Below are 21395 nucleotides of genomic sequence, written 5' to 3'. Positions count from 1 at the left end.
TCTGACGATGATTTTTTTGCACCCTCCCACTGGACATTTATAAGCATCAATAAAAGTTCATAAACACAAAGGTGTCTTTCTATAAGAATGTTTTTTATTCCTATGTGCTCGTGCTGGAACACATTCCATCTACCTCTAAGATAACGCATTTTGTTTGAATACACCCACCCTATTAATTTATCCAGACCTCTTTGGAAGGCCTGTTCCTGTTGCTGTTTATCAGCCTATTCATGTTTCTGCCATCTGAAAGTTTTTGTCTCTGGTGGTTTTGTATATACCTTCAAGTCATTGATGGAAATATTGATCAGTTTGTATTCTGCTATTGATCCCTACAGAAACCAACCAAAATAATCAAACAGCATTCCCAACTGACAATCGTTTCTTCTGTCCGTTGCAAGCTCTCAATTCACTTAATATATGCTTTATTGACTTTGCATAGTGAACCTTCTTACTCAATACAACGTACTATAATTTTATTTATATCAATAGGTCATGCCTCACAAAAAAAAATATACCAGAAGACTATGAATTTACTTGATCAATCATGATTTCATCAAGCACAATTATCAAATAGAACACCGAGGGTCACATTGCACAAAGCCATATTCTTGTTCATTAATTCTCTATTAATAAGCACCTGTATTGGATTTTCTGTTGTTTTTCACTGGAAATAGTTAACCTATGCTTGGCCTATAGATCCCTTGGTCTCAGTGCATCTCCTTTTTAAATACAGGAAATCCACTGGTACTTCTACACTCTTATGCTATTCCTACAGAAATCAAAGAGTAATTAGAGACAAATCTCTGCGGGCCAGAGTTGAGTATCATTTATTATGTTCTGGGATAAAGAAAGACTCAGAAGTGGAAGCAGACAGCAGAAAACTGTATCTTGAAGGTGAACACCATGCTGATTGATAATGTAGGACTGGGAGTTGGAAGGAAGACACAAGGAATGAGTAATGTAGGGAGCAGGAAAAGGACAAAATAGTATGGTGGTGATGTTGATGAGAGAGAAACAAGAAAAATGGGTTCATCAGGTAATGAGTGGTAGAAAAGGAATGTTAGTGTGGAAGCTAAGTAGGAGTAAAATTCCAGTGAGTGAGAAGAAGCTGGAAAAAGAGAGCTGGTGGTTGGGAATTACAGAAGAGCATGTGGAGAAACGGACCTGAGGTGAAAGAAAAACTGAGATGGTAGAAAGTGTGGTGCTGGAACAATTCATTTTTTGGAATTTACATAGTCACTGAGAATGGAAACTGAGCTGGGGATGTTTCTGGCAATGGCACTGTGCTGAGAGCTGGAAGGGATTACCAACTGTAATTGCCTGAGGACTGGAAAGATGTAGGAATGTAAGAAGAGCTTCTAATCCCTAATTCTTCCCTTGCTATCCTTTTCCAGGATTAAAATGTATGCCTAGAAGGATATTTGGAGATTAGGCAAGGAGTGTTGCTGGAGGGAGGGGAGGGATTACAGTAGTGATGAGAAATGGGATAAAGAAGGTCTTTTACAGTATTATGCAGGCATCTAAAAGCACATAGAGGACATTGCTTTAGGTCCTGAAGGCAGTACAAGGGAAATGTGCTTGGTTGGAACTGGATAGTTTTGGAAATGGTTCCTTGGGACTGAAGGATTCAGGATAGGAAGAGGGAAGAAGTGGTAGTGGAGGCTGGTACAGAGAGGGACTGGCTCTGTGAGGGGATTAGGAGTGGTCAGTCTGAAGGAGGATTAGGAGTGAGAGCAAGGCAACAGTGCAGGACTGCTAGGAGAATAACCAGGGGGATATAGCTGGGGTTATTCCTATGGATAAAGTGGCCTGTGGTTACAGCTCTCTGTTAGCCTTCCATAGTGATGCCCATGCCAACCATCCTCACAGCACTGTCTTCTCAGCTGAATCATATATGTAGATGTTCGCAGCAGTGAAGTCACCTTTCTAGTTGCACTTAGGCCACTCGAGAGAGAGAGGTGAGTTGTGCTTTATCGAGGATGATGGTGTTTGCAAAAGGCCATTTTCCTGAGGTAAAATAGCTAGAGAGAAACTGAACTGCCATTGGGACTCTGGCTGTTAACAGCCCATCATCCAGAAAAGCCCACCTCTCATCTGGTCTGCAACATAAGCAAATGTGAAGAAATGCATGACCTGTGGCTCCCTGTGGCTCTGTCCCTTTGATGAGGGAGGCTTTCAGAAGGAAACTCCTAATGAGCAATTTATGTGGTTGGCATTAAGTATCATTTCAGGAAGAAAAGAAAGTAGATGAAGAGAAGCCCAAGAAGTTGCGGTCACTGTAGACTAAACAGGACAAACTTCAGAGACAGTGAGGGGAGTGGGCAGCAAAGACATCCTTATGTTAGAGATAAGCCTTATGTCTAAGTCTGCTGACAGGAAAATCCTCAAATGGTTTGTGCAAGAACCCATGATAGTTGTCTGTATGCTAACAGCTATGCTCAATATGAGTGGCAAAGATGAAGCCAAACCAGAGCTAGATGTTTTAGAGCTCCAGAGGCAAGGCACAGATCAACATTGCCAGTCCTCACACACACCTGCCTCCCCTCCACCCTTTTCCTGTGCTTATTTCCTCACAGCACCCTGTGAACACCCTGCCATATCCACTTGCTGCTACCAAGTTGAGGCTGAGGTCCCTCAGCTGGTCCTCCAAAACCCCACCTCAGTGACTTCCACCACCTTCACAGCACCATTATGAGTCCCCAGCTACTGCCCACAGTGACATGCTGGGGGCTCCCAGCACCTCCATCCCACCTCTCTGAAGCCACCCATTCAGGGACCCAGGCAGCATAGGGAGGCCCCTGCTTTGAGATGGCCAGAGGCTTTGTCATGCCCATGCTCTCCCACAGTAAACAGCCCCCATTTTATTATGATAGACGATGAGCCACATACAGAAACACAAGGATAAATAAATATCTTACTCTATTTCAAGGACAGGACAGGCACTTCAGCCCCTAGAAACCACCCCTGAGAGACCAGGAAGAAAGTGGGTGCTTCACACAAGGACCACCACTTGCAAGAGAAAGGAGATATTTTCAAGCCCCAAGGAAGTACAAGGAGGTGGCACTGAGCAGTGGTGATGAGGACCATGGCTCCATGGTGGCACGGACAGTGCTGTGAAGAAGTTTCTCTTGGAGTTACCATGGTCTCCCAGCTGCTCTGCTGGAGGCCCACCTTGATGCCTCCAACCCTGAAGCTCCTTGCAGGGTGAGATTTGCCTTCCCTCCCCCATGGAGAGCAGTCTTTAGGGCTTCACAGCAGCCCCCTCACTGCACCCGTCCTCAAGCCGCCAGGGGCAATCAACATAGCGCAGAGCCCCGCCAACAGGGCCACGCTTGGCAGGATCTAGGGCCAGCAGGCTCCGCAACATGAGGGCAGCCTCCGCTGTCAGGCGTTTCCAGTGGCGAGGCAGGTTCTCCTCCAAGCCCGTCTCCTGCCAGAGCATGAAGTCCTCAAAGAAAGGGTCATCAGGCAGGCTTTGCTCCCAGGGGAAGTAACCAGTCAGCAGGCAGAACAGCAGCACGCCAAAGGCCCAGGCATCCAAGCTGGTGTCAATGGGCACCCCCTGGGCATCAGCGGTGTTGCTCAGCTCGGGGGCGGTGTAGGGGATTACCCCAGCCACCAGCTTGAGCTTGGTTCCCTTGGGCCGTGTGAGCCCGAAGTCAGTCAGTTTGATGCGCCGGCACTCCGGATCAAACAGCAGCACGTTCTCCGGCTTGACGTCACGGTACACGAGGCCCCGGCTGTGGATGAACTCCAGCGCACTCACAAGCTGCTTGGCACACTGCTTGGCAGCCGGTTCAGGGATCCCATCCTGCATGGGAAGAGAGACAGGCAATGCTGCGCCCTCTTGGCATCTTGGCAGCCCTACCAAGGTGGTGGGCTCCCATCTTTACTCTGCATTAGGGAGTCTTTGAGTTTCTGGTCTTTTAAGCTCAAATCTTGTTCAAAGCTATAGACCCCAGAGGTGGGAGACCTTATGCCATTGACTCCTCTCTCCCTCTGACCCATCCAGTCTGCACAGAGGCCAAACACTACTGTCCCAATCCCCACACCTTTGTAGCAGCACTCACCCGGGGTTTGATGATAGAGATGAGGTCTTTGTGCAGCGCTGGTTCATAGAGGAAACCATAGTACTGGCTGGATTCAATTGCAATTCCAAACATGCTAATGATAGCAGGGTGGGTGGCAAGGGAGAGTGCCACGCAGTACTCATAGAGGAAGGTGTGCAGCTTGGTACTGGCTTTGGGCAGCAATTTGAGAGCCATCGGAGTCCCTAGGAATGGGAAGAATGGGTAAGACCCTGCTGAAAGTCACTCACACCAAGACCAGACAGAGAGAGCACAGGGCAGCCATGGCCGTGGAAACTCACAGCCACAGGGAGGTCTCTGGCCCAAAGTTTTGTATGGAGGTATGTCATACTGATACCAGATATGAAAACAGACACTGCTACTTGTGTGAGTTTTGAGCTAGTCAGTGCGTGCCATGGGAACACTGAGTAGAGGAGGGGAAATTCAAGCTACACAGGCTCATCAGTCTGACCTGCGACTGCTGGAGAAGGCACCATCAGTGCCCTGAGAGCACATATATGCCTTAATGACCTTGACCAGCTCTACCTTGGACATCCATCCCCATCCCTGTCCGTGGGCCCAGAGGCCCCATTTAAGCTCAAGCCCAAGGCTTCATTCCTCGTCTACACTGTGCTGTAGGAATGCTGGTTCCAGCTATATGATATCCATGCCTGTGCATGTCCATGAATGCTGTTGATCTTGACTGGTGGATTGACATCCCAGCTTGACTTTGGACCTACCTCATCACCTCAGTCTTGCCTGTTGCTCTGGGATGTCCCCCTGTCTTGACCTACTCCCTGGTTGGGATCAATGGGATGGTCCCTGGCTGGAAGGCCCCTGCCCTGTTGGTTCCTCTGAGCACCCCCTGCCACTCCTGGCACCCAGCCCCAGGGAGCCACTAACCCACACGGTGTCCTGGCAAGTGGAAAGGAGACGAGGCACAACAGCTCATAGGGTGCAGTCAGTTCCTTACCTCTCTGCCTGTGGGTCACTAGCACCACGTGGCCATACTTGCCCCTGCCCAGCTCCCGAATAACCTCATAGTGCTCAGCCACCTCGGTGCGCACCAGGCTCTGAGCCGTGATCTCCAGGAGCTCATCTAGCACGGTTGGTGCTGCCGTCACTGTTGCTGGTGCAGCTGAGCTCTCGGCCATTGCTGAACACTGCAAAAACACCACAGCCTAGGTCAGGAACAGCGCACCATGCACAGAGCAAAAACAGATCAGACATGTCACAAACCATGCCATGGCCAGGGATATTTCTGCCACATGGAGCACCACCTGTGCTGGGGTTGAGTCTGTGCTTTTATACAGTGTACTTCTGGGCAAAGCCCCTCATTATATACAAGGTTCTTGTACTGAAGGGAAGCTTTTCTTGTTTAGACCCTTAATCCTTTCTGGTCTCCAGCTAGGTGTTCATCTCTCCCTAATTGTAGGCCCTGGAACCCGTCCTTTCAAAGACCCAGATGTGTCTGCATTAAAGCTTGGCCTACCAGGCCTCTTCCTAATCTACACTCAGTGGTGTTCAGCAACAAGTGAAACATGAACAGTGTCCCAGACTGCGACGTGTGACCCAGCTGTATTGCCCTTCTTGGCCTACCCCAGAGAGGCCATGTCTCCAGAGAAACCTGTCCCTAGCACTTACTGAAGGAAGTCTTTAAGGTAGCAGCATGGACATACTCATCCTTAGGCAGAGGCACAGCTAGTGCATGACAAAAGGGGGATTACCAGTCAGAGTATGATGTGCACTAAGCAGGCCAAAGGGAGCTCAGTACCTCCTATGCTGACCTTTCTGACCCAAAGTCACCCATCTGTGTAGCCAAGAAACTTAGGCAGGAAGGAAGCTTGGATGCCAGTGGCATTTTGTGCTAGACCCAGCTGCTTCAGACCCATTTCAGAGAAATGTTTTTTTTCATCTTCCTAGCCTAATACAAAGCAGCATTTCAAAGCATCTGTGTCAGGACTCTTCCCCTCTGCTTCTTCTGCTATCCCCCTGTGCTATGAACACAGGCACTCAGTCTTCCTGGGCCTGCATGACAGAACCACAGAAACGCAGGATGGCTGAAGTCAGAAGAGACCTCTGGGGAGCACCAAGAGCAATTTCCTGCTCAGGGCAGGTTGATCAGGACTGTGTCCAGGTGGGTTTTGAATATCTCCAAGGATGGAGACACCACTACTTGTTCCAGTGTTCGATCGCCTTTATGGTTAAAAAGATTTTCCTTAGGCTTAAATAGAAATTCAATTTGTGCCCACTGCCGCTTGTCCTGTCACTTAATACCACTGAGAGGACTGCGGCTGCATCTTTTTTACACCCTCCCATTGGGTATTTATACATTATATACATTGACATGGTAATCCCTTCAAGGCTAAACAGTCCCAGCTCTCTGTGAGACTCTTCATATGATGGTCTGGTTCCTTAATCACTTTTAGTGGCCCTTAACAGACTCTCTTCAGTATGTCCACATCACTCATTTGCTGGGGAGCCCAGAACTGGACCTAGCACTGCTGATGTGGCCTCACCGGTGCTGTGCAGTGGGGAAGGATCACCCCTATTGACCTGTTGGCAATACTCTGCCTAATGTGGTCCAGGGTGCAACTCAAGAGCCCAAGTGCTGTAGCATTCTTGGGCCTCTTGGTGTGCAGTAAGACAGAGCTGTGGTGTAAAACTAGTGCTCACTTCTGCAACTACAAACTCAAAATCTCTTCCCATGTAACATTCTGACTGACATGATGCCATTAGGGGAGGGAACAGTACCTCAGGTTGCTATAAGGCAGATGGCATCCTGGGAATATGAGTGGGAGCAGAAAGAAAGAAGCCATTTCCCTTAGGATTTACATTGCTCTACCTGAGATTATTGCAGTTCCTTCACCTTACAGCCCTCACTGCTGCTAAAGCTGGTCATTCTGTACAATGCAGTAATGTCACAAAAGAATTATTCAAATCTAGGAAAACTGCAAATATGCTGGATTTTTATAGGAGCGTAGGGCTGCTTGTGGGAGAGCTCTCCTTCTTTTCTCTTCCCTTCTTGTCTAGATTGTATTGCTAAACTTAGCCAGTTCAGAAGTACCAAGTAACTGGCCCTGGTTTTCTGAAAAAGCATTGGCTTGGTGTGAGAGCCAGCAGCAGCCAAAGTTAGAACAGTCCATAGGGAATTCAGCATTGAACAAATGTGTGCTTGGGAGCGGACAAGGGAAGGGTGGGGAGACACAGTGAAAGTCAGTCTGGAAAGTATTTTAGAGATTTTGCTTTGATGTCCTCCTGTTTACTGTTCAAACACAACAGCCTGCAAAACTGCACACAGCAAGGGCACTGCAGAACCTGTGTATTGGTCCACTTTGACACTGACATTTGCAAACTGCTGTTGTCGTATTTAGGCATTAAACAGAATATCTGAAACAGCCTTTTAAAGAGTCCTATTTAGGAATATGGAGAACAACTTGAACTGTAATAGACCTTTGAAAAACAGACCTCCCCATGATATTAGATAGGCTAAAGTCATGCTAACTAGGGAACAAAAGGGAAGATGTCAGCTTGCCTTGTGCCAGATATGTTGGATTTATATTTGTGATAAAATGTCAAAAGAAGACCTGTAAGACAGTAATTCTCCTATATCAAATTCATGGTCTTATACAACTTCTTGTCAGCAAATGGCTCACGATGTTCTCAGATAACTTAATTTCTCCAACTTGACTTAGATAAAATTTCTTTCCTTGTAGGCTGACCACCTGTTAGTGCCATCTAACCCAAAGGCTGGAATCTTATCATTGCATCCACCTAATGAATCATTCAATGAGATATAATTTTCAAGCAACTATATATTCACTAATCTGCTTTTATTAGTATTTAATTATTTAATATATGATTAATCTATTCTATATATTACATGATTCATTAACTGTCTCCTATTTACTGTGTGAAAACTTGCTTTTGTGAGTGGGAAGATATTCTTCTCTGTATATTGGTTCTCACTCCAGCTCAGCTGGAGCCAACTCGTTTCAGTCCATTAACTTTTGCAAGAAAAATAACCAAAAATCTCTTGTGTCTTTCCATCTCACTTTTCAGATGAACTGAAATATAAATGGCAAGGAACCTTACATGGGTCACTGGCATGGAATTGAAGATTGTCCATGTACAGAGAAGAGAATCAAAGTGAAATAGACATCTTGGAAAAATAGATCAGCCAGAGAACATGTGTAGAGTGTTTTGAGAGACAATGACAATCCTGTCTATCTGACCAGGACTCCATGCAAAGGAAGCCTAAGCTGCAGCCACTCCAAAACAGTTTGCAGGATTTGGCCCTTGCTGTCCCTGAGCACTGATATGAAGTTAACATTTAGCTAGAAAGTTAAGTGAGGGCTACATTTGGGCTACCACTGAGCAGAGTGTGTCTGTGTGTCTAGGTAACCTTTGTTACCTTCTGGAGTGCCATTTGCCCTTTGCAGAGTGACCAGCATTGGGAAGGATGATTTCAGGGCCCTGGCTAAGATGCACTCACCATTTGGCTGTGCTGTATTGAAGGCAGTAGGCAGGATCCTTTACAAAACTGTTCTTTCCTCCACTATCCTTCCCTGCTTGAGATCCTGATTCCAGGCTGTCAGTGTGTGGGAAATCCTAACTCCACAAAGAGTGTGTAATTCCAGCAGAAAGAAATTCACACCCTTTCCACCATCAGGAGATGCTACCCAAACTCCAGAGGAGCTGAGGAGGAGCTAGCCTATGGAGATACAGTGTCTAACTCTAGGTAATGTTACTCTGCTTCTTCAGCCAAAATGATTACTATATTTTGCCAGAAAAGCACTTCATACATGTCAAGAGCCAAAGTAATCTCACTATAACAGAAACAGCACTGTGATCACAGAGTCACAGAATTATTTAGGCTGGAAGGGACCTCTTGAAATCATCTAGTCCAATTCCCTTGCCCACACAGGGGCATCTGGGGCAAGTTTTCTATGAAGGTGTCCCTTTGTATTTGATCACCCTCACAGCAAAACAAAACAAAACAAAAACCACAAACACCACAGCTGTTTTAGTTTGTTTAGATTGAATTCCTTGTGTTTTAATTTGTGCACACTGTCTCTTGTCCTAATAAATGGGCTCTAATGAGAAGAGTCTGGATCCATCTTCATCACTGCCTCCCATAAGGTATTTATGCCCATTAATAAGATCCCCTCTGAGACATCTCTCTTCCACACTGAAGAGCCTCAGCTTTCTCAGCATCTCCTCATATCACAGATGCTCCATTAAAAACATCTTTGAGCATACAGCATGTAGGGACTATTTTTTGTCTGACCTTCTACAGAGTATTAACCAAAACCAAATAACCAACAACAGCATTTGGGGCACCTCTTACCAAAAATCATGCAGGCTTGATACAAGGATAAACTGTGGTCAGCTATAAAAGCCAGTGTTAGTTTTATGTATTTATGTGATATCCTAATATCAGTTTACCTCCCTGCTGCTGTTCATCTAGAGAAAAGACTTTTCTAGTGCTCTTTAAGTTTCTTCTGCCTGTTGCAGGGTTTATACGCATCGTGGTCAGAGGTATGACTAGAGCCTATAATGACATATTTAATCTACTTAGATTGAGTAAAATTAGCAGGGTGCAGCCTGATACTCAGCCTCTGTATTTAACCAACACCTTACTTGGGCTTTCCAAACCATCTGGCACACTGTGCTTCTGTAATGTCCACATCAGCTAGTTTAGAAAGAGGTAGGATGTTTCCAGAAATTGTAGTCACATTTTGAGTTTTTAATAAACATCTTCATGCTGTCAGATCAAGATACCTCTAAGTCTTCTTATTGGTTTAACATCTTCCAATCACCTTCTGTCTAATTCTCAAACTAAGACCTTCTGTCCAACACATCTCTTTCAGGGTGCTGCCTGCCTTGTTTCTACCTCAATACTTTTCCACTGCCCTTAATGCAGCACATTTTACTTGAATAGACTTAGCATATCCAGTAATTCAGATCACTCAGGGACTCTGTTGTTATCAAAACACCACGTTTCTGTTTCAAGGTTGTGTAAGGACCTGACCTGCAGGGATTTTTTCATTAACAAGTAAATCTTTGGTGGAGGTTCTGAACCATTCTCAGCCTCGTATTTGTTTATACAGCACCTACTGGAAACATCCCATCCAGTGAACATTCTCTAAAAAAAACCTGTACAAATACATTCTGGCATTAATCAAAATCAGTAAGTCACATAGTTTGTAATGGATTTAAGAACAAGCAAACTTGAAAGACTCAGTATAGTGGAAATTATCATGTGTTAGTGGTGTCCTCATGCTACACAATTAATTTCATTAAATCCCAACTCTGTTCTAGGACATTTACCTTTATCAATGATCTAGAAGAAAGCACTGAAGTCATGAGAAAATGCTTGCAAATGACACAAAACCAGGGGACCAGGTAATCAATACCTTGCTTGACAAAACTAGTACATACAAGCACACATATAAAAAATCATTATAAATGAACAGAAAAGACAGAAGTTTAGTCTGACATTGAGGGAAGAAAAAAGTTAAATGTCATGGTAATCAGATTGATCTAAATTCTTTCTGCAGCTTTGTAAATAGAATGGGTGCTGTGTAAACCCAGAAATATAGATCTGGTATACCCTTACTTCCTTTGTAGTCCTTAATGTGTTGGAAGATGTAGAATTGCAATAGAAATAGACAGCAGTGATACAGATACACATCTCAATGACACAGACACAAGTCCAAGAGAATAATGTATGAGAGTTACTAATGCTGAAGATTCAACCTTTGCATTCACTCTGATAAGGAGAACATCCACAAACAATCAGATGCATGAAACATGAGCCACAAGAGACAAACGAGAATTTTACAGATGTTAAATTGAAAAATAAGCTTCACTCTAAACCAAAAAAGAACAAAACAAGCAAACAAACAAAACCACCACCAACAGCAAAACAGATATAGCCATTCAGCCTTACTCGTATTAGTTACAATAGAAGATAGCTAGATTTGTATTAGTTACAATAAAAGAAGATACCTGTTGTGAGACAATAAGCCTCTTGCACTGAACTTTAGTTTCTGGAGAGGTTTCTACACACAGATGCCTTGAGACAGCCTGAAACTTAATCTCTGAAAATCAGCTGAGTTAGGAAAGCTGTATTTCTAAAGAGCTGGCCACCTGCTAATGACTTCTGCACTGGAACTGAGAATATTGTGCACCAATGGCCTTTGTGTTTTCATTAGAAACGCATTCCTTTGGTTTGCTCTGCCTTGCATTATTATTTATCCACTTTTTATGGTGTGCTTTTTGTTTCTTTTTTTTTTTTTTTAATATTTTTGGAATGTCAAAAATCTACTAATGTGAAAGCCTGGTTTCTCTAGGGTAAATTTCCTCAACCATTTTGGAGGCAAGCTGATGTCTGAGGATCAACAGAGTTAGCTATCGGATGCTTGCTATCTTTTTAATGGAACTGGTGAGACCACAGTTCAGCAGACTTGCACTGGTGTGCACAGTTTGACTGCAAAAAAGACCGGAGAAGAACCACGAAAAGAACCATGAGTATGCTAAAAGGGCTGACAGGAAATTTACAGGGCAGCAGCCTTTTTTTTCACTTATTATATAGATAGTGAGAAAGTGACTCGATGATTTTATGATCTGCACATATCTTCATAGGTACTAGAAATTTGTTGAAGAGGCTCTCCCACTAAGTCATTATAACAAATCCCGAAAGCTGAAATGAGGCAATTTCAGACCTCAGATGTGATGCAAATTTTATGATGAAGGATATTTACCCCTAAGAAGCTCATCAAACTGTATGGAAGAATATTCCTCCATCTTTGGGGCTTTTAACCCAAGAATGTGGATTTTTTTTTCCCTATAAGGTACACTCTAGCGCAGACCATGTTTAGTCCAGGCAAGAGACCAGAGCATATTAACGCAGTGGCTGTTTCTGGCCTTTTTACTGATAGATTTACGAGCTGCTTTCTATAACAGGTCCGCAAGTTAGTGCTTAATCTCACTGAGGAGAACAGCCTGGCTATCTCCTCCTCAGCACCGCGCAGTGCTCTTCTCAGGCACAAACACCCACCAGGCTCCCCACGGACAGCCCCATGAGTGTCTCCCAGGAAGCAGTAAACCAGAGCCACGGTCAGAAATCAGCAGCCATCTCTCTGGGACCAAGCCACATCATGCTCTCCTCCCAGCCAACACGCCGGTACCGCCGCACCGTCCCACTAGGCACAACCACTGAGCGATCCCCCGTACGTAGAGCAGCGTTTTGGGGCAGAGACACCCAAGGAGCTCACCACCACCAAGACCTTGCTGGGCACCAAATGTGGGGAATTGGGGCACTCCACGTTGAGCCGGCACGTGAAGCCGGAGGCTAGTTGGTGAGGGGTGCTTGGCTGAGCCCCTTCACCTGCCCACCCAGTCGGTGTCATCCTGCCACGACTGCACCCTCTCTTCCCACACACCCTCTCCGTCCGTCCCAAGCCTCTCACCTTCTCCAGCGGCGCAGGACAGACAGCCGTGGACAGCTTCGCCTCTGCCGCCTCCGCTGCCTCTGGGCTGTGCTGAGCAGCCGGAGGGGCTGCCAGGCATTACGGGGCTGAGCGTGACGCTCCGCCCCTTCCCCAGCCTCTGGTCCAGGGGGCACACCGCCCCGGGGCTGAAGGTGACCGCTGGGGAGAGGAAAAAAGGGGCCCAGGAGGAAGAAGGGGGTCATCCATCAGCCCTCTTCGTGGAGGAGGAAGTGTCGCAGGGATCGGGGTGGAGTTGTTGTTTCTGCTCTAGCCGGGCCATCATGAGCCCCAGGGGTCCTTCAGCAGATCCACCCTTTCCAGACCATCCCTACAGCTTGGGCTGTCCCTGCAGATGAGGGAGCAAAGCTGCTTCTCTGTTTGGTGCATGGTCCTTGCTCTGGGGCCATGTGCCATGTCAGAGTATGGCTGTGACTGTAGGGCTGAGGGCCATTGTGGGCTACCAGCACTTTCTCTTGGCCACCAAGGGGACAGAGACATTTTGGTTTCAATTGCTTCTGCCACTGAACATCAGGTGCAAACTGTGACTGGCTCAAGGTCATGTAATGGGGGCAGAGGTGAAAGACAGTCTAACACAGGAGAGAAGTATAGCACCTATAAGCATAGGTACTCCAGGTTACCAGCACAGGACTGAACCTTACTGCCTAATCTCTGACGGTGGAGAGGTTTCACCAAGGGCTCTTCTCTCAGGGCTCTGGCCAGCACAGGGGCAGCAAGGTGAGATGCACCAAGCTGCCATCACAGACCTGTGAACAGCAAGTCTGCTGCCACCCAGAGATGGTACAAGAAATTAGAGGGCAAGAGCAGTAGCATAGTCAGGCTTTCAGCTGTCCCCGTGCTTCTGGATAAGAAGGTGGGGAATGAGGTTGTGGTGCTGATGACCTAAAGGTCTCATGCCATTCAAGGCTGCCCCTTCACACTTGTGCTTGAAGGATACCCCGGTGATTGGGAAAGGCCTTCAGCGTGCAAAGCTCCTACTGCAGAACATTACGGTTGGGCTGGTGGGAGTGTATAGGAAAAACCTATCCAATATCCAAGGATTCAGCTCTGGGATAAATGGTATGGTGTAACCATAGATCCCCAGGAACATGGCTTCTGGCTGTGTGGGGTCAGAATGGGTGAGACTATTTCCTGTACTTCAAACACAACTCAGCAGTTGAACTGAGAAGGGTCCCTGAGGACTTGCTTGAAGTCACAGTTACAGGGCAACACTGGGAAAGGAACCCAAGCGCCCTGACTCCACAGTCCCTCTCTCCGCCACTCCAGTCACTGATTCAGACCTGCTTCTTCCTCATTTTCCAGCTTTTTTTTTTTTTTTGGTTGGTTGGTTGTGTTTTTTTTGTTGTTGTTGTTGTTTGTTTGTTTTGTTTTGTTTTATTTAAGCAAATAGATTTCCTTTATTTATTTATTCTGGGCACAGAGCAGCTGTTGGAGGTCCTAGGGCTTGCTATCTTACTAATTAAGCCAATACTTGGGCATTTCAGGACCTCCGTTAGTTTAACACCTACACCTATCTCACCTATGCTGCACACATTTTGTCCCACTGGCCACCAAGATATTGGACAAAGTCAACAGAGGCAGAGCTGCAAATATAATATAACCAAGATTGCCTTTGTCTTTCTGAAAGTTTGTCCCAGCTATGAACTTGAGGATACCAGTACTTGAGTTTTGTTCAGACCTTTTCAGAACCAGCTTAGTGCCTGATGCTGGGGTGGGAATAGCTCTTTGATTTTCCCCATTGCCTACCCACATGTTCTTCTATTAATAAATTTGTGAACTACAAACACTTGCATCCCCTCCGGCCCCAGCAGGCAGGCATGCAAACCAATCTGCAGGGTGCTACAAGGTGGGGGCTGCCTCCTGGGCAGGGAGCTGGGGCCCTGAGCTCTCCTCGGCACAGGCAGGGTGCTCGGAGGAGTCCACCAGCTGCACAGACCACTTGTGCTCTGAGGTCATTCAGCGCTACCCCATCGCTGAGGAATCTGCTGGCCGCCTTCCTGGCAGCGCGGTGCAATGTCCCACCTCGTGTGCATTCACACACAGAGGAGGGAAGAAAGATAGTCCACCAGCAGACACATTCCCCTCAGAAACAGCACTACACTCAGGGCTACAAAGCAGGGGGACTGCACTGTTGGGTGCATTGGGTGCAGGGTGGTTGCAAGAGGCAGTGCTGCTCCCTTCGGTGATCGCTGACCCCAAGGCTTCAGTGCAGTGTTGGGGCAGGGCAATGCTCAGGCAGTGCTGTTCAACCTCAGTGCAGGGATGAGGACTCACAAAAGGTGTATTTTAACCTTTTTCATTGGGATGTTTCCCAGTCACTCCTCCAGGGCTTAAAATAATATACAATACCCAGCAACCAGGGTGCTGGTATCAACATTCTCCCTGAGGTTCAGTGACTTATCTGTCACCATAGGTACAGGCCTAGGGACTGTCCCGATGGCAGCTCGGTGTACAGCACCCACCCCTACCTGGTGAGATGGTGCCATCGCAGCAGGATGAGTTGACGGGGTCTGGTCAGCTTGAGGATATCAGATATCATTGGAAAGGAAAGGTTGTGGTGGGGCTTCACAGGAAAAATGACTGGGCCTGCAGGGGAAGAGTGGGACTTGGATAGTGGTGCAGAGACACCATGCTTTGCTGGGAAAGCTACCTTCTGTCAGGGCACAGAGAGGGGGCAGCTGGTCCCTAAACATCACGAAGCCAGGAGATGAGTGAGATAGCAAGGCTGGCAGGACAGGGGCTGTCCCACCACAGTGTCCCTGCAAGGCAAGTGGGACAGGCCCAGAGATGGAAGCCAAGTTCTGCTGAGGCAAGAACGCAGGCAAATTTTTGGTGATAAGCAGGTCCGAGGTCAAGCTGAGAAGCTGATCTACAAGTCAGGGACAGTCCCAGTGCTGGTAACACATCAGACACAACCTGATGACTGCCAGGCAGAGCTGAGATCAGGCAGGGACTAAAAGCCCAGACCTGAGCTTACCTGGAGCACCTGGTCCCACATGGTGAGGGTTTGAGCTGAGCCCAAGGTGAGGCTGGGCAGGGCCACCCATACCCATTAGCACCCTCAGGGCACTGACACTTTTGAAGAAAGGGAATATGATGGTGCCTGCCCGCCTTTCAAATTTGCAATGGTTTCGTATCTGCCTTTAGCCATGGCTGCAAAGCAACAGATGCTGTGTCTCCCTGAGGAAGGCTCATCCTTGCTGTGCAATGTCACCCCATTTCTATACCTTCATCTGCATGGAGCAGCAAACCATCTGCCACCCCTTGGAGACCACTGCTGCTGGGACACCATCCCTGGTGTCAGTGTCTCATCGAATGCCAAGCAATTGCCTGGGCTTCTTCTGAGGTTGTCATCAATATCAGGAGGGAAAGACAGAGATGGCCCCGTGGGGTGTCAGCAGTGAGCACTTGCTTTCTATTTGGGTGGCAGGGGCATGGGGAGCACTCACAGCTGCGCATTTGTGACACACATCAGCTGGCCTCTGGTGCTGGCTGGAGCAGCACGGCATCGTAGTGTGGGGAGGTCCCTCTCGAGGCCAGTTGATGCTTCCTAGTGCCCACGCTGGCCTGCTTCATTTTTGTTCAATTTGCTCTGAAAGACATCAAGTGGCACAGGCTCCTGATTGCCTTTAACAGCGCCTTCTTCTCTGGAGAAAAGATGACAGGGGAGAGAAACTGTAATAGATATAATAAATAGGTATAATAAAACTTTGCGGTTATTCCTTGAGGAATAAATAAGATGAAAGGATAATACTGCTTACTGTCTCTTCAAAGGACAAGATACAAGCACTAGAGGCAGGACCAAAACAAGCACAAGGCTTCCCCAGCCAGGCAGCATGCCTTCAGCTGTGGACACCTTGCCTCAGGAGAGGGTGGGTAATAAACATTTATGTGGTTTCATAAAATAACTGGACAGAGACGCTGCAGAGGAAAAGCACTATTAAATACAGAGATTCAACATCTGTCTCAGACTGCTGGAGGCTAGGAGAATATTTGAGGGATTTACTACATACTTCCATGCTCTTATATCTCCCACAAGGAATTTGCCACTGGATAGTCTCACAGCCAGGCTATAGAATTAAAGGGTCTTTTATTCTGATCTGTCTCAGCTGTTCTCATTCATTCCACTAATGAAATGCTTTGGTGACATTAATATGCTGCAGCACCCCTTGGGCAAAACTAGCAAGGCAATAAGTTCTGTGGCCCCACTCCACAACCATTTATCCCCCAAAATTCCCATACCTCCTATTCAATTAGCTGGTGAGTGAGCTTTCAGAAGGGTTAAGGAGGTGAGATAGGAGGGAGCTTGTCTGCTAGGTGGATAAGAGATCTTACAGGACAGGTGTCCAGAGATGGAAAGGAGACTAGCCCTAAACTGTAACATCATGGTTTATTTGATGTTTCTTGTAAAGAGACACCTGGGAATGCTTTGTCTGCAGGATGGTGTCAGAGCAGTGGGCAGCAAGCCAATCTTTCAGAAAACAATTCTTCAGTAACTGAGGGAAACTAAGGAATTTCTCCAACTTTTCTGAATCTGTTGAGGGAAAGGGATTACTTCTCTGACAAAGACAGTCTGGTCCACCTTGCTGTCTTAAGAGGAAATTATCTCCCAAGAACTGCAGCCACAGTGAATTGACCTTGGATATCTCAGGCTTGAAAGTAATTAAGAATGTAAGAAATGCCTTATTAGACCAACGGTCCACCTAACCCAGTGTTTTACCTCCAATAGCAGGAGTAAGAGATGATGCTTAAGAGCACAGGCCTAGACACTTTTTGCAGTCTATTTCCCTGATCCAGCATCTAGAAGTCTTGTGTTATGAAATCTAGAGGGTGCAATTCTTGTAGTATCATAAATGTGTTTCATCCCTTTTTGAACCCACTGATCTCTTTGGCCTCTACAACCTTCTGTGACATCAAGTTGCACAAGTTTACTCAGTGCTGTATGAAGAAATTCTTTTTCTTGTTTGTTTTAATTCCTCTTATACTAACTTCCCTGTGTACCATCTAGTTATCATGTTGCAAAATTTCATGAAGGACAGATCCGCATTCACTTTATTCACCATCTTTATGATTTTATAAACCTCAGTCATATCTTCTCTCAGCCTTACCAACTCCAAACTGACAAGCTGCAGACTCTCCAGTGATTCCTCACCAGACAAGTATTCCATCCCCGTGATCTCTGTAGTTGCCCTTCTCTTTACCTTTTCTAACTCCATCATCTTTCTTGAAGGAGACCAGAAGAGCCCACACTGCTCAAGATCGGGATGCATGGAGGTTTTATCCAGCACTAAAATGGCACCCTCTGTCTAATTCTAATTACCCAACATTGCCCAGTATTACTTTTGGCGGCTGCTGCATGAGCCAATTTTAGAGGGTAATAAATGACAGGTCTGAGATCTTCTTCACAATTTGCAACTGTAGATTTGAGTTCTGAGTATTGGCATCATGTAGGCATGGGTTAGATTATTTTCTCTAAATTATTTTCTCTAAACCTTACATCTATCTATAATGAAGGTCATCTGAGGGTTTACTGCCAAACCACTCTGTTTTGTGGGCATCTTCTAAAGTTCCTTGCCATTAGAACAGTATTTCACCACCCAAACTAAGTTAGTATCATCCTCAGACTTGACTTTACTGTTTAGTCCCTTCTCTAAATCATCCCTGAAGATGCTGAATAAAACTAGTCCTGGCAGCAACCCTTGGGTTATCCTCTCTGCTCATTCTTCTCCATCCAGGAAAGTGCCAATGAGCCCTACATTTTGCTTCTTGTCCTTTGCTCATCTTTCATACCATAAAAAGACCTTTTGTCCAACCCTGTAGCAACTTAGTTCCTTTAATGACTTTTGATGAGGAAACTTGTCAAGGACTTTCTGGAAGTCCAACTGTATTATTTGTCCTGGATCCCCAGTATCCACATGCTTATCAACTCCCTTCCAGAACCCAGCATGGCAGTAATGCAGAATTTCCCTTTACAGAAGTCATACTGACTCTCTCAACAGGCTTTTTTTCACATACTCATCAAACTTACTTTTAGACACCACTGTCTTGTCACAGATGGACGTCAGACTCACTGGTCATATTTTATTGTGGGGGTTACACTGGCAATCCATCAGGGCTCTGGCACAGAGACATTAAAGACAGTTTATACAGCTTGGCCAGCAGTTCGCAATTTCACATTTGAATTCCTTCAGGACTTTCAAGCAAATGTCATCCAGTTCTGGTGACTTATTAACATTCAAAGTATCTACCTGGTCTTACTTCAAAATAAGCTGTCTGTTCTGACCAATCTACTGCAAATACAGCATCAGGAGTGGAAATCTCCCCAACAAACACGGCACATCCTGCTCATGGGTGAAAGAAGCAACTGTATTCCAAGACTTCTCACCCAAACATACATAAAAGGAAGGAGGGTGAAAGTTTCCTAAACTCCCTGGGAGAAGTATTCAAAGCCTGATGTCTTGGCAAATCCACCTCTCAAAAGCTGGCTTCTCTTGTCTCTTTCCCAGAAGCATGACAGCTAGTGTGGCTGCTGCTGCATCTGCAAGGTCATACTATTAAGAGCTAGAGGCAAGAAACCAAGATTAGTATGGAAAAATATAATATGTGGAAACTGGACCCATGTGACACTAGAGGGTGATATTAAACTATGGAAAAGTTCATTAGCTATATGGATTCACTTAGCTGCTTTGACATTCAGTGCCACAAATGTGAAATGTTACATCTAAACCCTTCAAGTATTCATTTTTTCTGAACTGGTGACCTCCCAGGGCAAAAATCTCAGGTTTCATTGTCACCGTGGTCCAGTGATCCATCTCTGGTATGAGATGACACAAATACCTAGATACATGGATGGCTGAAGACCTGCAACAAAAGTGAATAGGGAAACGACATGAAAATATGCAAGCAGAATCAAAAGAGGCAGAAAAAATTCCTTGTCCTGGTGAGATGTTATAGGATGGATAGCATGCAAGGGTAGGGAACTCAACTTCAGCTACCTTGCTACCAGAACTTGTCTGTCTCCACAAAAAAATGAGGCAAAAGAGTTGGATATTTTCATCAGCACCTCATTCCTGCTGGCCTGGGTTTGCCTTCATGTAGGCACTGTCTACTGCTGCAGTACCTGGAGATGTACCAGTTTGCATGGTGCATTCAGGGAATTGCCCTCTGAGGGAAAATCTGAAGGCATGACACAAGCTATAGGATGCCCAGTGGTGCTCCATCCTTAGGGAACCTCAGATTTAATTTGAGCCTTCCAGTGAGGAGATTTCATCAGCCTCTGTGACCATGTGAAAACGGATGCTTCACTCCTGGGAGGCTCAGTGTCCTCCCTCCTGAGTGAGCTGGAGAAAACTGCTGCTGCTGCGATGTCAGCAGGAATTGTTCCAGAGGTGAAAAGAACCAGTCCTCCAGGATAACCCTGACTTACCTCCTGCTTATACCCTGTCACAACTGGTGGCTCCAACAGCTCTCAGCAATTTCACATACCTGGTAAAATATTCCCACGCTTTGTGGGGAGGCTTTTATCTTCTAAGCCTCAGTTTCTAATCACAGAATCAGGCAGAAAGGACATGTCCAGGATAAACATATCTGTCCTATTGTGGCCTGAAACGTGCAGGTCATCATCTTGTTGGTGTTACCATGCAATGGAAGGTTCTTCTGCAAGATTTTTCCCTTACTTATGAGGAAGTTCAGGTATTAAAATCAACTTTTCAAAGAAATGTGTAGTTTTGTCTCCTTGAGTTGGACAGCCCAGAACCAAGCATCAAAGCTGCCAGCACTAGAAGTGAAGACAGCAAACAGTGCTCAAAACTTCTCAGAGATTCAGGCTCTGGTTGTTTCTAGTTGCACCCCCAAACTGGTTTTGTATGTACAGGTCTGAACACCAAAGCTGTCATGTGAAACAAGTATGTATAACATATTCTTATTTCTGACATATGGCAATGCAAACACATAGCTGTGAATGGATGTACCTAACAGGTTTGGAAAACTCCTGAGTAGGCTTGGCTAGTAGGAGTGGACATACTAAGATGCTAAGCCAAAATGTATAATCCAAACCATATAAAAAGGGAAGCTAAAAAGACTTTTTGGCCCTGTTTCACATCGTATTCTTTTGCACCTCCATAGATCCAGTGTAACTCCACCAGCTACAATAGACTCTTCATTCTGCAGCACACTTTGGCTCAAATTACTCTAATATTCCAAAGCTAGCTAGATAGATAGATAGAAGATAAGCTTAGAAATAAAATTACATTTTAAATAAATGTAATTTATTTAATAAAATAAAAAATATTAAATAAAATTGCATTTTTAAAAAAAAGTAGTAAGGGCTGGAATTCACGGTTCATTTTTAAAAGCATTTTATTTCCTGGAATCTTCTAGAGACATTTAATTATATATATATATTTTAATATTTAATTAATTTAAATATTTTTATTCATTCTAAAAAAAAATGCCCAAATTACTGGAGGAAAACAGAGTACCCAGAGCAACTGCTTGTTATCACCCAAGCATCTAGTTTCCTGGGATAAGTGACATTGCTTCTTCTTGCTGTAGTGCATGTTTAGTCCAGCACCAGCCAACTCCTGCTGAAAACCTTGCAGTGTGGCTGATCATGGACTAGCACTGCAGAAAGCTGGTCTTCCCATGTGGGCACGTGGCCATTTCCAAACAAGTCTTCACTTATTTCCCAAAAGTTCACTTACGTCATTGCTAGCAGCATTAGCCATTTGCTCAGATGAGGCTCCAGGTGTTTTTCTCCATAGCCACTGTTCCAGACTGGTCAACAAAACCAGCTGTCAGTGATAAAACCGGG

At 45.6% G+C, this 21395-nt stretch overlaps 1 protein-coding gene across 1 annotated transcript; it reads right to left on the bottom strand.

Annotated features, from left to right (window-relative positions):
- Window positions 1-401: 401 nt before the first annotated feature.
- Window positions 402-12787, bottom strand: LOC137850717 (serine/threonine-protein kinase SBK2-like). The gene is given in 6 exon segments (XM_068671010.1): window positions 402-3811; window positions 4071-4273; window positions 5041-5248; window positions 12545-12611; window positions 12613-12698; window positions 12701-12787. Coding segments are annotated over 6 exon segments (1206 nt in total). The 5' UTR covers window positions 12773-12787; the 3' UTR covers window positions 402-3241.
- Window positions 12788-21395: the final 8608 nt, after the last annotated feature.

Source organism: Anas acuta, chromosome 2 (assembly GCF_963932015.1).
Source record: "Anas acuta chromosome 2, bAnaAcu1.1, whole genome shotgun sequence".
NCBI lineage: Eukaryota > Metazoa > Chordata > Aves > Anseriformes > Anatidae > Anas > Anas acuta.
The sequence above is the reverse complement of the archived record's forward strand: the minus strand, read 5'-3'. Positions and strand labels throughout refer to the sequence as shown.